General features: G+C 38.1%; 1 protein-coding gene across 1 annotated transcript in view; it reads left to right on the top strand.

The window, feature by feature from the left end:
* TNFRSF19 (TNF receptor superfamily member 19) overlaps positions 1-19,201 on the top strand; it is a 65,117-nt gene that overhangs the window by 17,468 nt on the left and 28,448 nt on the right. Inside the window, exons 3-5 of the mRNA XM_044442073.1 lie at positions 7,583-7,679; positions 8,865-8,975; positions 17,156-17,334. Of these exons, the coding sequence (XP_044298008.1) occupies positions 7,614-7,679; positions 8,865-8,975; positions 17,156-17,334 (356 nt within the window). The 5' untranslated portion in view covers positions 7,583-7,613. The remainder of the gene's footprint in view (positions 1-7,582; positions 7,680-8,864; positions 8,976-17,155; positions 17,335-19,201) is intronic.

The raw sequence follows: 19,201 nt of genomic DNA, 5'->3' as shown, positions 1-19,201 counted from the left end.
GGGGGGAGGATGGACACATGTTTGTAGAATGGTTCATGAAATCAGAAAAAGCCAAGGAGTGTTGATAGATTGTTGGGGCTAATTGAAAGCCAACAAGCAGCATGAATCACAAGCCATTCAGCACGTAGCAATGTACATTAGGGGTGCAATCCTATACATGATTAGACAGAAGAAAGGTCCCCAACTCCCAGCATACCCCAGTCAGAAACAAGACCTATAATTTCCAGGCCTTTTTTCCATTTAGCCACACATTAGGATTGCATTCTCACCTCTCTACAAAAAGCTTAATTTTGCATGGCCCCCTCCATGTTACTGTGTACCATTTGCACAGGGCTCATTTCCAGTGTTTGGTATGGAAAACAACTGGAATTTCCAACTTGTCTCTAAAACAGTAGGAATACCATCCACCCCAGTTGTGAAATGAGCTCCCCAAAGAGGTGTGCCTGGCACCTACTTTGCATTCTTTTTTGGCACCAAGTGAAAACCTTTTTATTCTCAGCATTTTAACAGGTTAGCAGTTTACCTTCATTTTTTAATATTGCATTTTATTTGGTACAATTGCTATGCTTTTATGCTGATTCAATTGCTGTTGTGGTTTTGTTGTTTTTAGTTAATTTTAGCTTGCATGTGTGTGAGTGTTTTAGCTTGCTTGTGTCTGAGCGTTAAGCTTTTCTTAACTTTAGTTAACTACCCAGAGAGCCTTCATTATTGGGCGCGCTGTGTGTGTGTGTGTGTGTGTGTGTGAGTGAGATCAGTGTGATCAGTTCTAAAAGAAACATATCACAAAACAGGATTGCAGAAACATTGTAGAAAGGTAGTTCACTACTTTGAAATTGATCAACAATTAGGTTTAATTATATTTAAACTGTATATACTCTTAATCATATAACGATCAGTCTATTTTAACAGTTTATTTCAAGCCCACAGGAGTCTAGACTACTTTCAATAGTAGAGAACTGGACCTGCTTTCTTTAAATTTATTGAATTGTTCTTAATCATAAGTGTTTACTGGTAGAATTCAGTAGCATTGAAATTGATCATAGGAGTATAAGAGAACCTTTGTATCTTCAGTTAAATGGTTGTTATTTTTCCCTGACTGTCTTACTAAGGCTAGTTGGCCAGGAACTAAAGAGCTGCACAATTTGTTCATATGCCAGTGGGATGTGTTTTCTAAAAGCCACCCCCTGCCATTTGTCAAGCTGCTTTTGAAACTAAGACGACTTTGCAAATTAGTTTGTGATATGTTATAAGGGGCTGTTGTTTGTGGGGAAAGATTAGAATACCTTTTGGGCATGTTTTTGTTTTCAGACAACATAGGTCTTTGAATCATGGATTGTGTGATGCTAGTACTGACATGAATCTGTCCAACTGTTTTACAGTCCCTGGAAAGAAAAGCAGTTTGTGGACAATTTTGAGTGCAAAAACAACTAGTAATTAAGCAGCTGCTTCTTCCCCCTCTATCAGCTGATCCTCCATATAATTTTCAGCTTCCTACAGACATTGAAAAAATAGAGGAACTTTCAGCCCTATGGCTGGTTGAAATTACCCTTCCCAGCATGTTACATGTACAAATGCAATGGTAATAAGAGTGTAATACCATTAAGCTGAATAGCCTTTAGCCAGGCAGGCAGGTTGGGGCAAGGTTGAATAAGGTAGGAGACTTTTGTTTCCACAGATGCAGTGTACAAAACTTCAGTTTTGGGGAAGGGAAAAAATGGGGTGGGATTGAAAGGAGTTGACTCCTTGAGGCAGGAAGTTATAATAGCAAGGTTGGGCAAAATGTGGCCCTTCATATGTTTTGGCTGTGCTGGCTAGGAGGATGGAACTTGTAGGCCAAAATATCTGGAGAGCCACAAGTTGCCCACTGATACTTGAGAACTTCTCATGTATATTGATTAAAAAACCACTGTACACCCTGTTCAAGGCTTCTTCTGTGTTCATTATTTATTGGTTGGTTTGTTCATTTCATTTTTATACCACTCGATAGCCAAAGCCTTTCTGACCAGTTAAGAAAAGTTAAAAACATATAACAAAGACATATAACATACGACATATGTAACCATAACCATAATTCATTAGTGTATATTTAAGGATTAAGTTAATTGTTAACTACTGCAGCACACAGACTGATGTACCCTTTGAGAGTTTGATATTTGCAAGCAGTGAGAGGAGCAGATACTTAATGATATCCATATTAATTCATAATGATGAAACCATTTTAATATTAAGTTTCCCCCAGGTCTAATTTACTAGGCAAACTTCTATCAAAAGATAAAAATGTTCATTAGCACCTGTCTGCTTATCTAGCTGATTGTTATTGGGTATAAATGAGTACGCAGACATTTAGTTTGATGCAGTTAACCCACAGTTTAGGATTTGGGAGATTTTACAGGAGCACTCATTATATACCATTGTCCTTTGCTAAATGTTACTTTGTAATGAAGATTTATCTTGAGGAATTGTTCTATAGATGTATTTTTCCTAAAGTTTTTGTAGTGCTAAGTAAAAAATATGTCTCTAAGTAGAGAGTGCATGCATGTAGCTATTATATTCATGAAAACACAAACTCTGGACATACTTTTCTCTCTGTATACACAGGAAAAGGATAGACTGGATGGCTTGTTTCCAGTGAACATCAGTACAGTGCCATTTGATAGCTGCAGAGAACAAATTTGCCCAATAGCAGCCTATTATTAAGTGCAGTAATGTCTGTTTTTAAGCCAGAAATGTTTAAACTGGAGACAGAAACAGGAAATATGCAGTTGGCATGGTTTTGTTTCATTCAAGACTTGCTTCCAGGCGAGTCAGTCAGTTACTTGTATGCTCCAACTCCTTTAATTTTTAATCTAATTTTCTGTGTGAAAAGTACCATATTATTACTGCATAGTCTGGTCCAAAAATTTTATTGCTTACTTTGCTGGATACTGTTTCTACATATATTAGCTGACCTGTCTCCTGGGAGGTGGTTGGCTTTGTTTTGTTCTGTTTTGTTTTTTTGTTTTTGGGTAAAGAAAGTTCAGATGAGAATGCGTAACTGCAGAAGTTTAGGTTGTGCAAGTTCTCTGAAACTAAATATCCAGATGTTCAGAAGCCTTTGGAAATTGCAGTGATTGTAAATTTCATCCCAGAAGCTTTTGATGGATCGCACTATCTTGGAGGTTGAGTTATTCTTCTTTGTATAAAGGAAGCAATCAGCTAATTTACAGCAGAGCTGATTAACAGATATGCTGGACTAGTCTAGAACCATTCCATGTGAAATTAAGGCTAATTCCAGAATACAAAATTCCTATTTTTGGGTTTGGCAATGTTGCTAGAAAAACTTTAGATTTGCCATTTAATATAAAAAATACTTAGTTGCATAAGGAAAAAAATCAGTTGAAAAAACCTTTTTAAAAGTGTGGTTTCAGAAAAATATGTTCACATAGCTTTTAAGGAAGCTTGCTTTGTTCCATTTTGTTAACTAGGAATAATGGGGTACAGAGGTAGACAGGCAATATATGTCTTTATTTTATCATATTTATATTCCGACATTGTTTCTTGACTCTCAAGACATGACTCTAAGTCAAAGCAGGGCAGTTGAATGGATCTTGCTTTGTTTTCTTTTCCTGCCCCCTCCAGAGCTAGGATCTCCCAAGTAGTGTCTACATACCCTTATGCCTGCTCTCTTGACTTTTCTTTTGTTTGCAATTTTTGTAAATAATTACTTCTTCATTGAGAGTCTTGCATACTGCAAAGTGAAGAGCTGTTCTTAGGCACCTTCTTTTTGGAGATTCAGAAGAGTACTGTGTTGTAAAGCTCAGCCTCCACCTCTGTCCTGGACTGGGGAGGCTGCTTTTCTTTTCACCTCATTGGCCTACCATCTGGGAAATATATCATGACTGGCCATGCTCATAGGACAACCATTTTATGATGGGGAGGCAACATGGCGACCATTTTAGGAGAGTGCCTACAACACTGTCTCAAAATCCCAAATAAGCTCATTTGCCTGAAAAGTATGATTGATCAGTAATGTAGATACAGAGAGGAGAGGCCATGTAGCAGTTTGGCTAGGCAAGCCAACTGAAGGAGCCTCACCTTGTCTACCCTTCTTTCTGCTATCTGGAAAGTGCCTGATGACATATAGGTATTATTTTTCTATTTAAAGTTATTGAGTGATGCTTTTAATATATTGTAAACCAGTCCAAGTCTTTGAATAGGATTAGATAAGTAAATGTATAATTTACTTTGCAGATTTAGTTGCTACTCCATGGACCATCTGTCAACAGTAAGATTTTATAGAGGAGTTAGGCTTTCTTGAAGATGAATTATTGTTATTACATTGCATTTGCATCCCATCTTTTTTCGTCTTGTGAGGAACCCAAGGCAACTTCCATAGCTCTATTTTATCCTCAGAATAACAATCCTGTGTGGCTAGGCTCTAAATATACATGAGTTGTTCACCTCTGCTGGAAAATGCTTCAAAATCAAGGAGTCAAAGCATTACTTAAATGTGTTTGTTCAGATCTACAGCAAGTTATGTCTCAGCTGCAGTGTAAGTAATTCTATGCATTTCAAAGTCAGACCAATATAAATTTGGTACCATGTGAATAAGTATTATGATACTGACTTGAAAAATGGAGTTTAACCTTGTTACAATTAACAGATTTTAAACAACCATATCCAGGTCAAAGAAAGATTCTGTTCTCACTCCTTTATTTTATTTATTTAAAGTTGTTATATGCCATCCAATACCACAGTCTCTGGACAGCTTACCAAAAGAAAAAACAACCATAACATACCAACAAACAATAAATAATTGTTCTTCTAATAAGGGTGAAGAAAAACATGCTAAGAGTGATCATAAGGGCTTCTACATGGACTATTTTAACTAAGAAGTGCAGTTTGTATTATAGACAAATTAATCATGTGCCAATAATTGGTCAAATGCTGGATCATAAAGTTACCTTTGAAGCCAAGGAAGCATGTCACCCTCACCTTGTGCATCAGGGAGACTATTTTTATGTTTTACAAACATGATTTATGTATAACAGAGACCTTCATATTACAATTCAAGTTCTTTTCTAAGACTGGAAAGATAATGGGTTCTGTGCTGTTTAGAATGGTTTGATTCCCTTCCCAAAACAAACATTACTTTTCTTCTGGTAAATACATGTTCTGCAGTAAAAACAGAGAGTGATTCCCTTTTGATGTACTCACTACCAAGTCCTAGGAACTGTTGAATGCTCTTTGGCACCCAGGAGATGTCCTATTCTCAGTGAGGTAGTAAATCTGCATCTCAAGGTTTAACACATAACTAAAAATACCTCTTACAAAAATGTTCCTTAGACACAGAAAATTACCATGCCAAGGAGAAGATTATATTAAGAATCTCCTTCCTGTCATCTAGATTATTCGTGTAATGGATGGAACAGTCAATAATGTGATATCTTTCTTCCTTCACCCCATGTTGCAGTAGAGCCAGGCAGAGTAATTTGCCACCAGATAAGAACTATCTATCTATCTATCTATCTATCTATCTATCTATCTATCTATCTATCTATTTAGGGAACTTCTATGCTGCCCCATTCGCCGAAGCCTCGGGGTGGCTCACAAACATAATTAAATAACATCATATAAAACAATATAATTTAACAGTATAAATTAAGTCACCCTGGCCAAAGAATAAAATAAATAAATAATATTAACAATTAAAATAAAGTTTAAATAAAAAGGTCTTCGCCTGGCGCTGAAAAACAAATAACGACGGCGCCAGGTGGACCTCTCTGGGGAGTGCATTCCATAGATTGGGCGCCACCACAGAGAAAGCCCTCCTCCAAGTGCTTACCCTCCTAATTTCCTTCATGGAGGGTTCCCGGAGAAGGGCCTCTCCCGCTGATCTCAAGGGGCGGGCTGGCATATTTATTTAGTTTATTTATTAAAACATTTTTATGCCACCCCATTCGCCAAAGCCTCGGGGCGGCTTACAACAATAGGTTAAATCATCATAAATAACATTTTAAAATATATACATTAAAATAAAATACAAATATACAATATAAAATAAGCCACCCTGGCCAGATAAAATTCAATAATATTAACATTTAAAATGCTGCTTAAATAAAAAGGTCTTCGCCTGGTGCCGAAAAGCAAATAACGACGGCGCCAGGCGGACCTCTCTGGGGAGCGCATTCCATAACTTAGGCGCCACCGCTGAGAAAGCCCTCCTCCAAGTAATCACCCTCCTAATTTCTTTCACGGAGGGCTCCCGGAGAAGGGCCTCTCCCACTGATCTCAGGGGGTGGCTGGACATATATGGATGTAAGCGCTCCTTCAGGTAACCAGGACCCAAGCCATTTAGGGCTTTATAGGTCATCACCAACACCTTGAATTGGGCCCGGACTTCAATGGGAAGCCAGTGAAGCTCACGGAGAACTGGAGTCATGTGAACATAACGTCCAGTCCCCGTCAGCAGCCTGGCAGCTCTATTTTGAACCAATTGAAGTATCCGGACCGTCTTCAAGGGTAGCCCCACGTAGAGCGCGTTACAGAAGTCAAGACGGGAAGTCACCAACGCATGTGTCACTGTCGCAAGGCAGTCATACTCCAGGTAGGGGCGCAGCTGATGAATCAGCCAAAGCTGGAGGAAAGCGCTCCTCGCCGCTGCTGTTACCTGAGCTTCCAGTGAAAGCTCAGGGTTGAGGAGCACTCCCAAGCTGCGGACCTTGTCCCTAAGAGGGAATGCAACCCCGTTCAGGACAAGGTTCAATTCACCCTCTCCGAAGCCCGATCCGCCAACCAACAGGACCTCCGTCTTGTCTGGATTGAGCTTCAGTTTATTGGCTCTCATCCAGCCCATTACCTCGGCCAGGCACCGGTTCAGTACAGCCACTGCCTCACCTGGATTGGTGGAAAACGAGAGGTAGAGCTGGGTATCGTCAGCGTACTGATGGTTCCGCAGCCCACACCTCCTGATGACCTCTCCCAGCGGTTTCATATAGATGTTAAACAGCAAAGGGGACAAAATGGACCCCTGCGGTACTCCATGGCATAGCTGCCATGGCGCAGAGCCGTAGTCCCCCAGCACCACCTTCTGGAATCGGCCGTTGAAATAGGAGCGGAACCACTGCAAAGCAGTGCCTCCGACCCCCAATCCTGCAAGCCTATCCAGAAGGATACCATGGTCGATGGTATCGAAAGCCACTGAGAGGTCCAGGAGAACCAACAGGGACGCACTCCCCCTGTCCTTCTCCCTGCACAGGTCATCGTATAGGGCGACCAAGGCAGATTCAGTACCGTACCCGGGTCTGAAGCCGGACTGCAATGGGTCCAGATAATCAGTTTCATCCAAGAGTGCTTGGAGTACATATATGGACATAAGCACACTCCTTCAGGTGACCAGGACCCAAGCCAGATTCTTAAGGGGTTGGTTTACTGTGAATTAGGTGCTTCATCTCCCACTTCTGTCCCTTCCCCCATCTTATTCCTCATCACATTGGAACAAGATGCAACATTACTAGTGTCTCATTATATCTTGTGATGTAGTAGGTTACAATGTGCAGATCCATCCTAGAAATATTTTAAGATTGTTTTCTTTTGTTCACAGATACAGACTTAAATTCTTAAAGACTTCAGGAATGGATACAAAATGGTCACAGTTGCATTCTTTCATACTTAAGCTCCTGATACTTCTAATATATTTTGTAAGTAGATAAATGCCATTAATGCAGACTTTTGAACTTCAAATAACTAATGTCATGGGTAATTATTTTGTAGTTCAAAGGCGAAATGTGGTATTTCATTAATTTAGTATTGCTGGAATGCATTACAATAAAAGAATTACTTTTTGTCTAAAAGTAGAGCTTCTGAGGTGTGATTTCATAATGTCAAGAGTTCTGATTTCTTAATCTGTGGCAACTACAGAATAACTGGCCAGGATTCATTAGATATCCACTCTTTAAAAACTGAGTGGATTAAAGTAATATGGATTAGTCTGAACCAACTCAGTGCTAGTCCATGAGGCAATTAATATATATTCATGTTGTTGCAATATGCTTTTTTCTTTTTCCTTTTGAAAGCTTTTTAATACATCTATGTCAATTTGTATGTATCCTTAGCAAATAATACATATGATATGCATATATATGAAATGCAGTGTACTAACAATATATGTAAAATTCAGCAGAAGCAGACTATATTTCCAAATAAGTATGCATTTGAAGGTGTTTTCTATTGCCCGTTGAAATATTGAAACAGTTCTAAGGTCATAGGTCCATTGTATTATAGAAGGTGAGTGTTTATCCTTCCGGTGTTATAGTACTTAGCTTTTAGCTGTTAAGAGAGTATGGAGAATCCATTTAGGCCAACTGTTCATTAATTTCCATGATGTAGATAATTTATTTATTTATAAAATTTGTATGCCATCTATTACTTGCATCTCTGGATGGCTTACAACATAAATGACTTAAAAGAATGTGGACATCAATGAATTAGATTGTTTCAGTGTAAAGTATATCCATATAATAACTTAGAAAAAGTATCAACTATTGGACATATGTTGGAACATAGGTTTAAAAGAAGCATTAGCTTTGTTGAACTGCCAGCAATTAACTGAATTAGATAATCCTGTCTACTGTGTTTTGGTAGACATAAAACAATCTATTGCTAAGACACAGAATTAAGATTGATAGACATGACAGATATAGACACCAAAGTGACAGTCCACTGCTTAAGTAGAATGTAACAATCATTCCACTTCTGCTGAAAACCCTCATTTAGGTCATTGGATTCAGTGGGATACATTAAATGAGTGGATTGCACTGTTAGAAATCTCAGAAGAAAAAGGTATTAAACATGATTTTAATTACTTCTTTCTCTCTCTTTTTAAGTCAAATACTGCCATTTGTGAAACAGGAGACTGTAGAGAGCAAGAGTTCAGAGACCATGATGGAAACTGTATGCTCTGTGAACAGTGTGGGCCTGGAATGGAACTGTCTAAGGTATACAAATGTTCAGTGAAAATTTGATTTTATTATTTCTGTAACTATTATAATGTTGCTTATGTTGTTTTTATGCTTTGTTAGTGGATTTATTGTGTAAACTGTCCAGAGAGCCATGCGACTATTATGAAAGTGTACAAAAGTGTTAAATAAATAAATATGAATACTTTTCTGCAATGCATAGATATATATATATTGAGCAGTTCTTGGAAGTGAAACAGCACTTGTAATGCAAAAGTAACAGTTTTGGAAACACTTCTGTAGTGTTACTCATTTTCACTGCCAAAGTAATTTTCTATAGTTATAAGGGTTAAGCAGGAATTTTGTTACAGATTTAATATTTAGAAGTTCTATCTAGTCGATTTCCTTTCTTCAGAAAAAAAATGTGTGGGTCTTACATTCTTAGCTATATTCTGCTTGGAAGGAAAATACAAAACCTGAAGCTTTGTGGTTTCTGGGTGGTTTGAAAAGATTTGCTTTAAAAAACCCATAAGCTCAAAACTTACTAAGGGATTTTAGACTTAAAGAACAATGCACTCTTTCTTTACCACACTATCACTTTTCATTAAAATGCCTTTTTTCTGAGTATGTCTGTGTGTCAAAACTGCACACAGAACAGCATTTAATCATTCTTCTGTGTGTCTTGTGACACACAGAAAAATACCTTTTTTGCTTCAGTGTTTTTATGCTACACTGCATAGTATAGTTCTTCTGATATTCAGGAGTGGGGTGAATTATGTATTCATTCTTTAAAAATGTATCTAAAGTAAAATCTGTATATATTCTAAACATTATATTGGTTGGCTCACAAGCAATAAGAATAGCGATGAAACAACATATTGAAATAGCGCACCAAGTATATTAAATCAGACATATTAAAATTTGAAAGCATAACAGTTTCTGAATAAAATCTAATCAAATGCTATTATAAAAGACTAGGGAAAATGAAAAAGGGGGTTTCCTAAGCCAGAAATAGCAGTTGGAGCTAGATAGACAAATTACCTTTTAAGAATATTTCTATGGTCATTGTTCACCTAACCTGAGAGTTTATGTATACCTGGTGAAAAGCCTTTGATGATGATCTCTCAGTACATAGGCAGGTATTTTTGGGAAGTGATCATTCAGGAACCAAGTGATAAAAGGCTTTAAAAATAAATATCAGAGCTCCAAATTTTATATAGAAACAAAGTGGCCACCACTGTAGCTATTCAAAACTGGCAAGTTATGGGCTCCTGGACCAGTCCCAGTTAGTAGACTAGCAGCTGTATTTTTTTCTAGCTAAAGCATCCAATAGATTTTCAAAGTCAACCTTTTCTATTGCAGTAGTCTAACTGGAGGTTATCAGGGTGTTAATTTGTGCTCATCCTAGCTCTATCCAGGAGTGATTGCACCTAGATCACCTGACTCAGATGGTGGAGGTGCTTTGTGTAACACAAGTAATTTGAGTATCCAGGAACAAAACTGCATCACACACTGTGAGCTTGATCATTTAGTAAGAGCACAGTCCTACCCAGTTCAATTATTGCTGAACAAGATGTGAGAACTCTTCAGTCACCTTTGAAGTAGCAATATCAGCCCTGCAGTAACATTGTGCTTTGGAGATACCTGAAGAACCTAAAATGCAACTTAGATATCCTGCTAGTTTTTCTGATGGAAATGGAGCAAGGAACTATTCATGTAGTTGAAATTCTGGGCCATAAAATGTATCTTTGTCTGACACCTTTGCCTATGAGAAACCATTGTGTTTTTCCATATCCTGTCCTAACAGTAGCTTCTTGTCCGTAATACAGGTTATACATCAGGACAAACAAGCACTAAGGCACATCCATTCTTTCAGGATCATCAATAGATTCTCATGAGTCACACAGACAAAGGTGTTGCTGTAACTTATCAAGCATGGACTGATCTTTTTCTAGAATTCTTGCTGCATTCCAGTAGCCAACATATATTTGCAATATGATCTCTAGTGTCTCTTCCTTTTTGGAATCCAGCTTGGAAACCCAGCATTTCTCACTCCATGTAGGATAGTGTTCTTACTCAATATTCTGAACATTACTTTGTTTTTGTGGGAGATTAATGCAATGGTCCTATGGTTGCTGCACTCTTTTGCACCTCTGTTTATGGGGACTGGAATATATATTGAGTTTTCCTAGTCTGTGGGCCATTGTTTCATTTTCCATATTTGTTGACATATTTTTGTTAAGATTTGGAATGATTCATTTTCTGTAGCTTGGAATCTCTCCATTGGTATTTATTTGTACCAGGTACTTTATTTTTTGCAGATACTTTCAGAGCAGCTTTCACTTCACTTCTACTATTGCTAGTTTGTCTTGATTCATTCTTCTGTCCCATGTCCCACTTGTATGTGTTGTGTAGCATCTAACTTTCCTTTCACCTCTGTGCATTTCAGCCAGTAGACTTCCTTGTGGTTTTGATCTAGTAGCATCATTAGTGACAGTCCTACTTGTATTTGTCCTTTGCCATTCCCCAGTAGTTCATAAAGTACCTTCCAACCCAGGGGTTTCATCTTCTGGTACTATCTATTGTTTCATTTTGGATTGTTTCATCAAAGGGTTTTCAAGGTGAGAAAAGGGTTTTCAAGGTGAGAAAAGGGTTTTCAAGGTAAATCCACATCCTTCTTTCGTGCAGTACTAACCAGAGTTAGCTTGAATGTCAAAGCCATTGTCGATGAAAGATCCTCTGCCAGAGTCACCTTCAACTACTGCTGCTGCCCAGTTGCTGCCTTTCATAAGTTTCTGCATTTCCATCAGCACTAATGAGATCCATTCTTTACTTAACTGATTTGACCATTATTGCTGAGGAGGGTGGATACATCTTAGTCTAGTGTCTCAGCCTTGACTGTGCCATCTTGGGTGACCCTGTTCAGAGATCAGTCTAGTGAGACTATTCTGGCCTCCTGATGGCATTTTTCTCTATGCATCCGTGTCAGCGGGCCTTACTCCCCGGTAAATGTGCATATGACTTAAGCCTTAATTTTCCAGGAAAGAACTGTAGTGCAGTTTCCTGAAGTGAATTTCCCACTGTATTTCTTTATGTAAGAGATATAAAGAATTCTACTGTGTGATCTATATGTTTATGTATGTGTTTGCTCATTTCCACAGTGGTGAATCCGAAATGCCTGTGTATATATTTGAATGGTGTCTGCATTCACTATAAAGTTCCAGTATAATCACATGGTCTTGTTTTACTTCCTCTGTCTTTCAGTTGAATCTATACCTTGCAAGTCAGTGAGTTTTTAAACAAGGAATTCCTCTCTCATACTGATATTTCAGCAGTGTTTAAAAATAAACACAGTTATTGTCCCTTAAGAACACATGAAAATGTTTAGATGAATTCCTGTTTCTAAGAATGTACCATATTTTTGACAATAGACCTCCCCGTACAGACACACCTGCCACACAAACACAGCCGTATGCATAAACACATGCAAAGAATGGGATTTTAAAGGAAGCAGTTTGCAAACCCAGGCATAATGACAGATTTGATGGACAGATAACTATTTCTTCTCTTGAATGTCATTATGACTTTTTTAGAAAATAGTAGTCAGTGTTCAAGTAGTTGAGAAGAACTTGGAGTGATGACTCAGATTAGATTTTTTTATGGTTGTCTGACTATCACTTGAAAAAGCCTCTCCCTTGGCTGACTATTTCTTTTATCTTTGGATGAATGGTAAATATTAGCTCTTCAACTCTTGATGCCTCAGAGCAATCTTGCTAATTAAAATATTCACTGCCAGCATTGATTTTAGTCCAACAATCTATTATGCTTAGATTTCCATGCATGGAGTTCTCTCCCCTATTCTTTACATAATGCTTCATCTAATATTGCTTGAGTGGCTAAGTGCCTCTTAGCATGGAAGCAAAAGAGGGTGATCCAAAACCAAGGTAATGATTTATTTATATTAAGTGGATTCCTAGTTATATATAATTATATACTTTTATAAACTTTTGAAAGGAAAAGGTATTTTCAAAATACAGAAATGGAACTGTGTACTTCCAAAACCAACAGAATGTTGATGGTACAGAAATAAGAAAATATTTGAGTAATCTTGTCTGAGAAAGGGATGTCCAAGTTCATATTGAACTTTAAGACTCAAGACTCCTATCTTTGCCATTGTTTGGTGGGATGGGAATGGGCTATTATATGCCAGTGCCCATTTATGCAAAACTGCTGGGTTTCTGTAGGACAGAATCCATTTTCCATCTGGGGAATGAAATCTAAGACTGCAGTCCTATACACCATTTCCCCCCTCACATCACTACTCCCACAGGCTGCACACAAGTGCCCATACATGTGTGCACAGGTGCTGAAAAATAAGACATGAATTTTCAAAACAAAAATTAAACATGGAATTAATAGTCATAGTAGTGACTATGAAGCATTGGAAGAGTCAAAATTAGTTTGTTTTGTGTTTAAGCAAACTCGTTTCAATCCTTTTGGCACTCAGTAGCTACTATGGACATGCTGTAGGTTTCAAAAAGATTCTTTTAAATGAATGGAGGTAGGGAGATACATTTTTCCCATGCCAGCTATACTTTCATGGGCATGTCACTGAATTCATTGGATCTTACTCCTGAGTTGATAAGTATAGAGTTGCAGAATAAAGGAAATAGAATTTGGACAGCCTGGAAGCTTTTTATGGTTTTTCATCCATGGTTGAAGGCAGTTGAGCCATGGAATCTTGAAGGGATGGTGCTGGGAAAAGGTAATTGGAGAGGGGCAAGGGAGAAGGGAATTTGATGTATTTAAGTCCCTTACAGCTTATACTATGCCGGAGGGAAGCATTAGAGGTTTAATGATTTTTTCTTAAATTGACCATTTTGAAGCAAAAGAGGAAGTGGGAGGAATAGCTCTGGTAGATACCAACAGTTGACAGACAGAATCTTCCAAGCTGGATCCTTGTCTGAACAATTATATTCTTGGGCTGAGCAAGGAAGCCAGAAATGCAGCTGGGGAGAACAACATTATATGCGGAGGAAAGAAAGTAACTGTATATATGTGAGGAGGAGGGAAATACAGGATTTTTGGTACATATTCTGTATGAGAGGAGGAGCTTCTCCATGTAATCTTTGTGTTTGTATAACACATAGCTAATGTAAAGAATTTGCTATAACACAAATTATAAAGCATTTACTTAAATAGCTTCTTTTTTTAAAGGTTAGAAAAATTCACAGAATTCTAACTTTGCAGTGATTATTAGGCTCAATAGCTTTGGGGAATCTCCAAGTCCAGAGGTATTATGCTTTAGGATCTGAATACTAGATCCTAATGACAGATTGGATAGGATTACTGTGTTCATGCCCTGTCGGTAGATTTCCCAGCTGTCTGGTCACTGTTTGAAATGTGGTCTAGACTTCATGGATTCTTGGTTTGATTCAGCAGAAAAATTCATGTGGTCCAAGTACTCAAAGTACTAAAAAGATAATGTTTGATCAGAATTTAAAGTGTTAAGGCTACAAGAGAGAAAGCAAAATTGCTGAAACTGCCTCCTCTGTTTCAAGTTTTTGGGAGCAGGTGGGCTGACAGAGTGAGTTTTGGGGATAAAGAGATTCACTCATGAAGTACTCTCAGGCCACAATTTTAGTTTTTATCATCAGATTCTCTTTCGTAGGTGTAGGCACTATGGGGAAGGAAATTTTCTCACTGAGAATAACAATAACCAGCTTGAAAGAGTTCAATTCCATTTCCCCTAACCTTGAAATTTACTCCCCAAACAATTCCATGTTATTCCGTTCAACCAGGGCCATAAGTTTTGGAGGGAGTAATTTGTGTTTCATCTTAGCTCTAAGTAGTTAGTTCTTTTTATTGCAATTAATCATAACTCTCCCAGGATACAAACCTTCCAAGGATTGCCCATATCAGTCTTTGCGGAAACGCTCATTGATAGCTGCTGAGGAACTATATATTTTGACCAATTCTGTCCTGTAGACACACATTAGGTCATCTTGTTTGCTTTTAGCTTTGCAGTCCCTGAAGAGTTGACCAGGAAACTGGTTTATTGTATGTGCTACTTAGGACATATCTTCTGTATCTTTGGCAAGTATTTCAAAGGGAACTATTTTGAAGCAATTACTGGATAACATTTTTTGTCCTTCAAAATTATCTCTTTCAAACAACATACTTGGAAAGTTTATGTCTAACTGTAAAATGTACTTTTCAGAGTATTCCTTTTTAGAAACAAATTACTTCGTATAAAATGTCTTACCTTTAGTTCACCCAGCATTTTAGGGAAGGTTATGGGACTAATGGTTGCCTTTAACATTTTTGCCCATGATATCATTCCACATTCTCCAACTGAGCACACTCAGAGTGGTTGAGCCTGGGGTTACTGAAAAGGAGGGTTCTCAGAAATAGTTTCTAGTTTGGGTTCAGTGAACTGTGTACAGGATCAGAGAATCTTCCTCTGTTGGCGATACTTTGCTGGCTGTGGATTGAAAATAACAGCCAGAACTGTTTGCCAAAGAACTGTCTACTGTTTGAAAGGAAGGAGGAGGAAACAGAGCTGCAGACATATGCATAACATCTACAACTGTTCTTGATATTATGTTTAATTTAAAATTACGTTAACTTTTCTAGAAATTTGCTTAGCATCACAGGAGCAGCAAATTCCAATTTATTCCTGCCATCAACAGTATTACTGCTGATGACTGTGGACCTTTGCAAACAGTCTATAGCATAATAGTGCTTTATGAGTGACAGTGACAGTGCTTAGGATATTTTTTTTATCGGGGGGGGCGGGAAGTGAACAGGTTTTCTCCTCTCTAATGTATCCATAAATTGGAAGCACTTTGGGCAGGAAAAGAAAAGTGTTAGTTTTTACAACCAGAGAAATAGAGGTGGCTATCTAAAGGAGGGCTTCGGTAAGACCATCAAGCCTGGGGTCTAAAGTTTCCTTGCCATACCACTAATGGCACTGAACTGTCAGCAGATTAAAAAACTATGGGTGCAAGATAAACATGAAAACATGTGAGAATAGGTGAGATTTTGTCAGAAACCCTCTTTCCCCAAATTACAGCTTAATTGAGTTGTCTGCCACACCAACCCACCTGTCCATTGCAATTCTCTTCAGAGGTTGTGTTATGGATGCTCCCAGCTCATAGTCTGATGTGGGGTGGGTGATGACAGAGCCTTTGTAGTGGTGGCATTTCACCAATGGAATTTGCTCCTAGGAAAATTTGACTGGTGTCTCAAAGCCCATTTTTCCTAGACAAAGGTCATTTCCTGAGCAAAGCCCTTTTTTCCATCTCAGGCTTGTAAACTTAAATGTTTAAAAAAACATTTATGCTGTTCTTTTTATTATTCTGTTCTTTAATATTTTCACCTTTTATTAATACTATTTTATTGATGTTCTGATATATATGGTTTTATATCTTATGTGAATCACATGAGAAATATTTACTGAAGTATGGTATATGAATTTCTTAAATAAACCATGTCATTGCACAACCTTTTCGCACAGGAGGTTCCAGGTTCAATCTCCAGGTAAGGATAGGAAAGAATTCTGTCTGAAATCCTGGAATGCTGATACTAGACAGTGTTGAATATATTAAACCAGATTGATAAATGTTCTCATTCGGTGCAATGCAACTTCATATATTCCTGTCAAACTCCTCAAAAGCATTTGCAGTCGATACAAACAGTCAAGACTAAGTAACATAATGTTAGTTTTTAGTATATGATTTTGAAAAGATTTTCTTTCAAGTTAGACAGACTTTTTAATATTAAGCAAAGTGTCTGCTAATTAGAGATAATAAAAGTAAATGTTCTGAATAAGTACGTTCTTTGTCATATAATTTTTCATTATATGTAAGAACCTTTAAATCAATATTCTATTTTAGATTTTCGTATACTTTGCTTGATTTTTAAAAATCCCCATATGCCACTAATAATGTATCAGTGGGACACCATGGAGCTCTTTGTCATTCAAATGCTCAGCGGTTTCTCAAATAAAGTGAATGAATAAGTATTGCTTCTAGAAGTAAGGGAGATTATTAGTAATGGAAGACACATTTTAACTTGCTGAATGGATTGCTTTTGTCTCTATACAGACTTTATTCTTAGAAATAATTACACTGTGTCTTTATTTCATCTTTGCAGTCCCCCTTTATTCATGCTTCTGAATTTCTGAATAGCATGCTCTTGCTTGTTAATCCCTACAGGAATGCGGCTTTGGATATGGGGAGGATGCCCAGTGTATGACATGCAGGCCAAACAGATTCAAGGAGGACTGGGGTTTTCAGAAGTGCAAGCCATGTTTGAACTGTGCTCTTGTAAATCGCTTTCAGAAAGCCAACTGTTCTTCAACGAGCAATGCTGTCTGTGGAGACTGCTTGCCAGGGTAAGTTTAAGAAAGATTCTCAGATAAACTCAAAGGAATATCTGTAGACTTTGTATAACATAGTTTGGATTTGGAAACCTATGTTATCTTAGTCTTGCTTGGCTGTGCCATGAAGAACTGATCAGTTTGCCTCTCTGCTGATGAAGATTAATTAATCTTGAGGTACAGTCCTGTGCAAGTTTTGACTAAAGTGTGCCCTGGCATCCCACTCAATTTAAGGCATCAAAGTAGTAGTAGTATCAGTACAGACTGTTGCTGTTTCTGTTATTTTCATTTTTGTACCTGCTCCCATAGCCAAGGATCTCTGACAAGAGTGCTAATTACTGAAAAGAATGAGTGCTTTTGACTTCCTATGCCCTTTTTCAGTCAAAACATACATAAGATTGTGCCCTTAAAGTCTAAAGCACTCATTCTTGTAAGTAATTACTTTGGTGCCTTAAATTATGTGAGAAACATATTAATTATTATTGAATGAGATATTATTTCAGAGATGCAAAATCAGCAAACTGTATATACTTCCTTTGTTTCTCTGGTCCATTTTGATATAGTGCTAGACCAAATATAATTCAGTTAAATTAAAAAAAAACACTAAATTTTGATTTCCGTAGCATGCACCCATATTTGTGCTCTACTCTTTTGAAATGAGTCAAATATAGTGGTATCTCAGTTCACGAACTTAATTTGTTTCACGATTCTGGTCGCAAACTGAATTGGTTGCAAACCAAGTCAAATTTCCCCATAAGGTTCAATGTAAATAAGGTTACTCTGTTCTGAACCATATGTAATTTTTTTTAACCACAAAAATATGAAACAAAGTACAGTATAGTATGAAGAGAGAGAACACTAACCTTGCTTGAGGTGTCTTCTGGCGTGGAGGACAGGAAGGTCGCGGGGAGGAGGCTATTGTTTGGAGGGAGACTCTGCGACCACGAGCTCAACTGGTGGAAGCCGTGACCACATGTCAGAGTGGGGAAGATGGCCACGATCAAGTACGTCACCCGATGCAGAGTTCAGAAACGGAAGCAAAATTTTGCCAGACTTTCTGTTTGCGAACCGAATTGTTCACAAACAGAAGCGTTCATGAACTGAGATATTACTGTATGTGAAACTGGTTCTGTTTCTTGAAATGAGTACAATTGGAGTCAAGATTTTAAATATTCCCATATGCAGCTGCATATGGAACTCATGGTTATAATTTGGAAGAGATTTCAGGCATATGCTGCTTGAAAAAGATGTCTGGGTTTGCAAGTAGACACGATAACTTTTTTTTGGTATTTGTTTCTGTTGGGAAAATTCTGAAGATGGATTCTTGGATGAAATAAAATGGCATATGTGACACACATGGCAAAAATTGTGGGGTCATTATGGTTAATCTGATGGATTAGGGCATGGTTGACAGACCACAAGCAGAGGGCAACTATCAATGGGGAGTCTTCAGGATGGCAGCCAGTGACAAGTGGAGTTCTGGGACCGATTCTGTTCAACCTTTTTATCAGTGACCTGGAGGACGGGGTAACTAGTCTGCTGACCAGATTCACAGACGATGTCAAAGTGGGGGCAGTGGCCACAACAGAGGAACAGGTACTCCAGATCCAAAAGTATCTGGACAGACTGTGGAAGTGGGCAGAGGACAGCAGGATGGCATTCAATACTGATAAGTGCAATCTTGGGAATCAAGAATAAGTGCCATAGGTACAGGATGGGGGATAAGTGTCTGGAGAGTGGCACTTGTGAAATGGATCTCGGGGTACTTGGCCACAGCAGGCTAGACATGAGCCAGCAGTGTGATGCAGCACTTAAGAGGGCAATCGCCACCTTCAGATGTATAGCTAGAGGTGTGGCTTCCAGATCAAGAGAGGTGCTGGTG

This window comes from Varanus komodoensis, unplaced genomic scaffold, assembly GCF_004798865.1.
Source record: "Varanus komodoensis strain SLA01 unplaced genomic scaffold, ASM479886v1 scaffold4, whole genome shotgun sequence".
Taxonomy (NCBI): Eukaryota; Metazoa; Chordata; class Lepidosauria; order Squamata; family Varanidae; genus Varanus; species Varanus komodoensis.
This window is presented reverse-complemented; position numbering and strand designations above follow the sequence as displayed.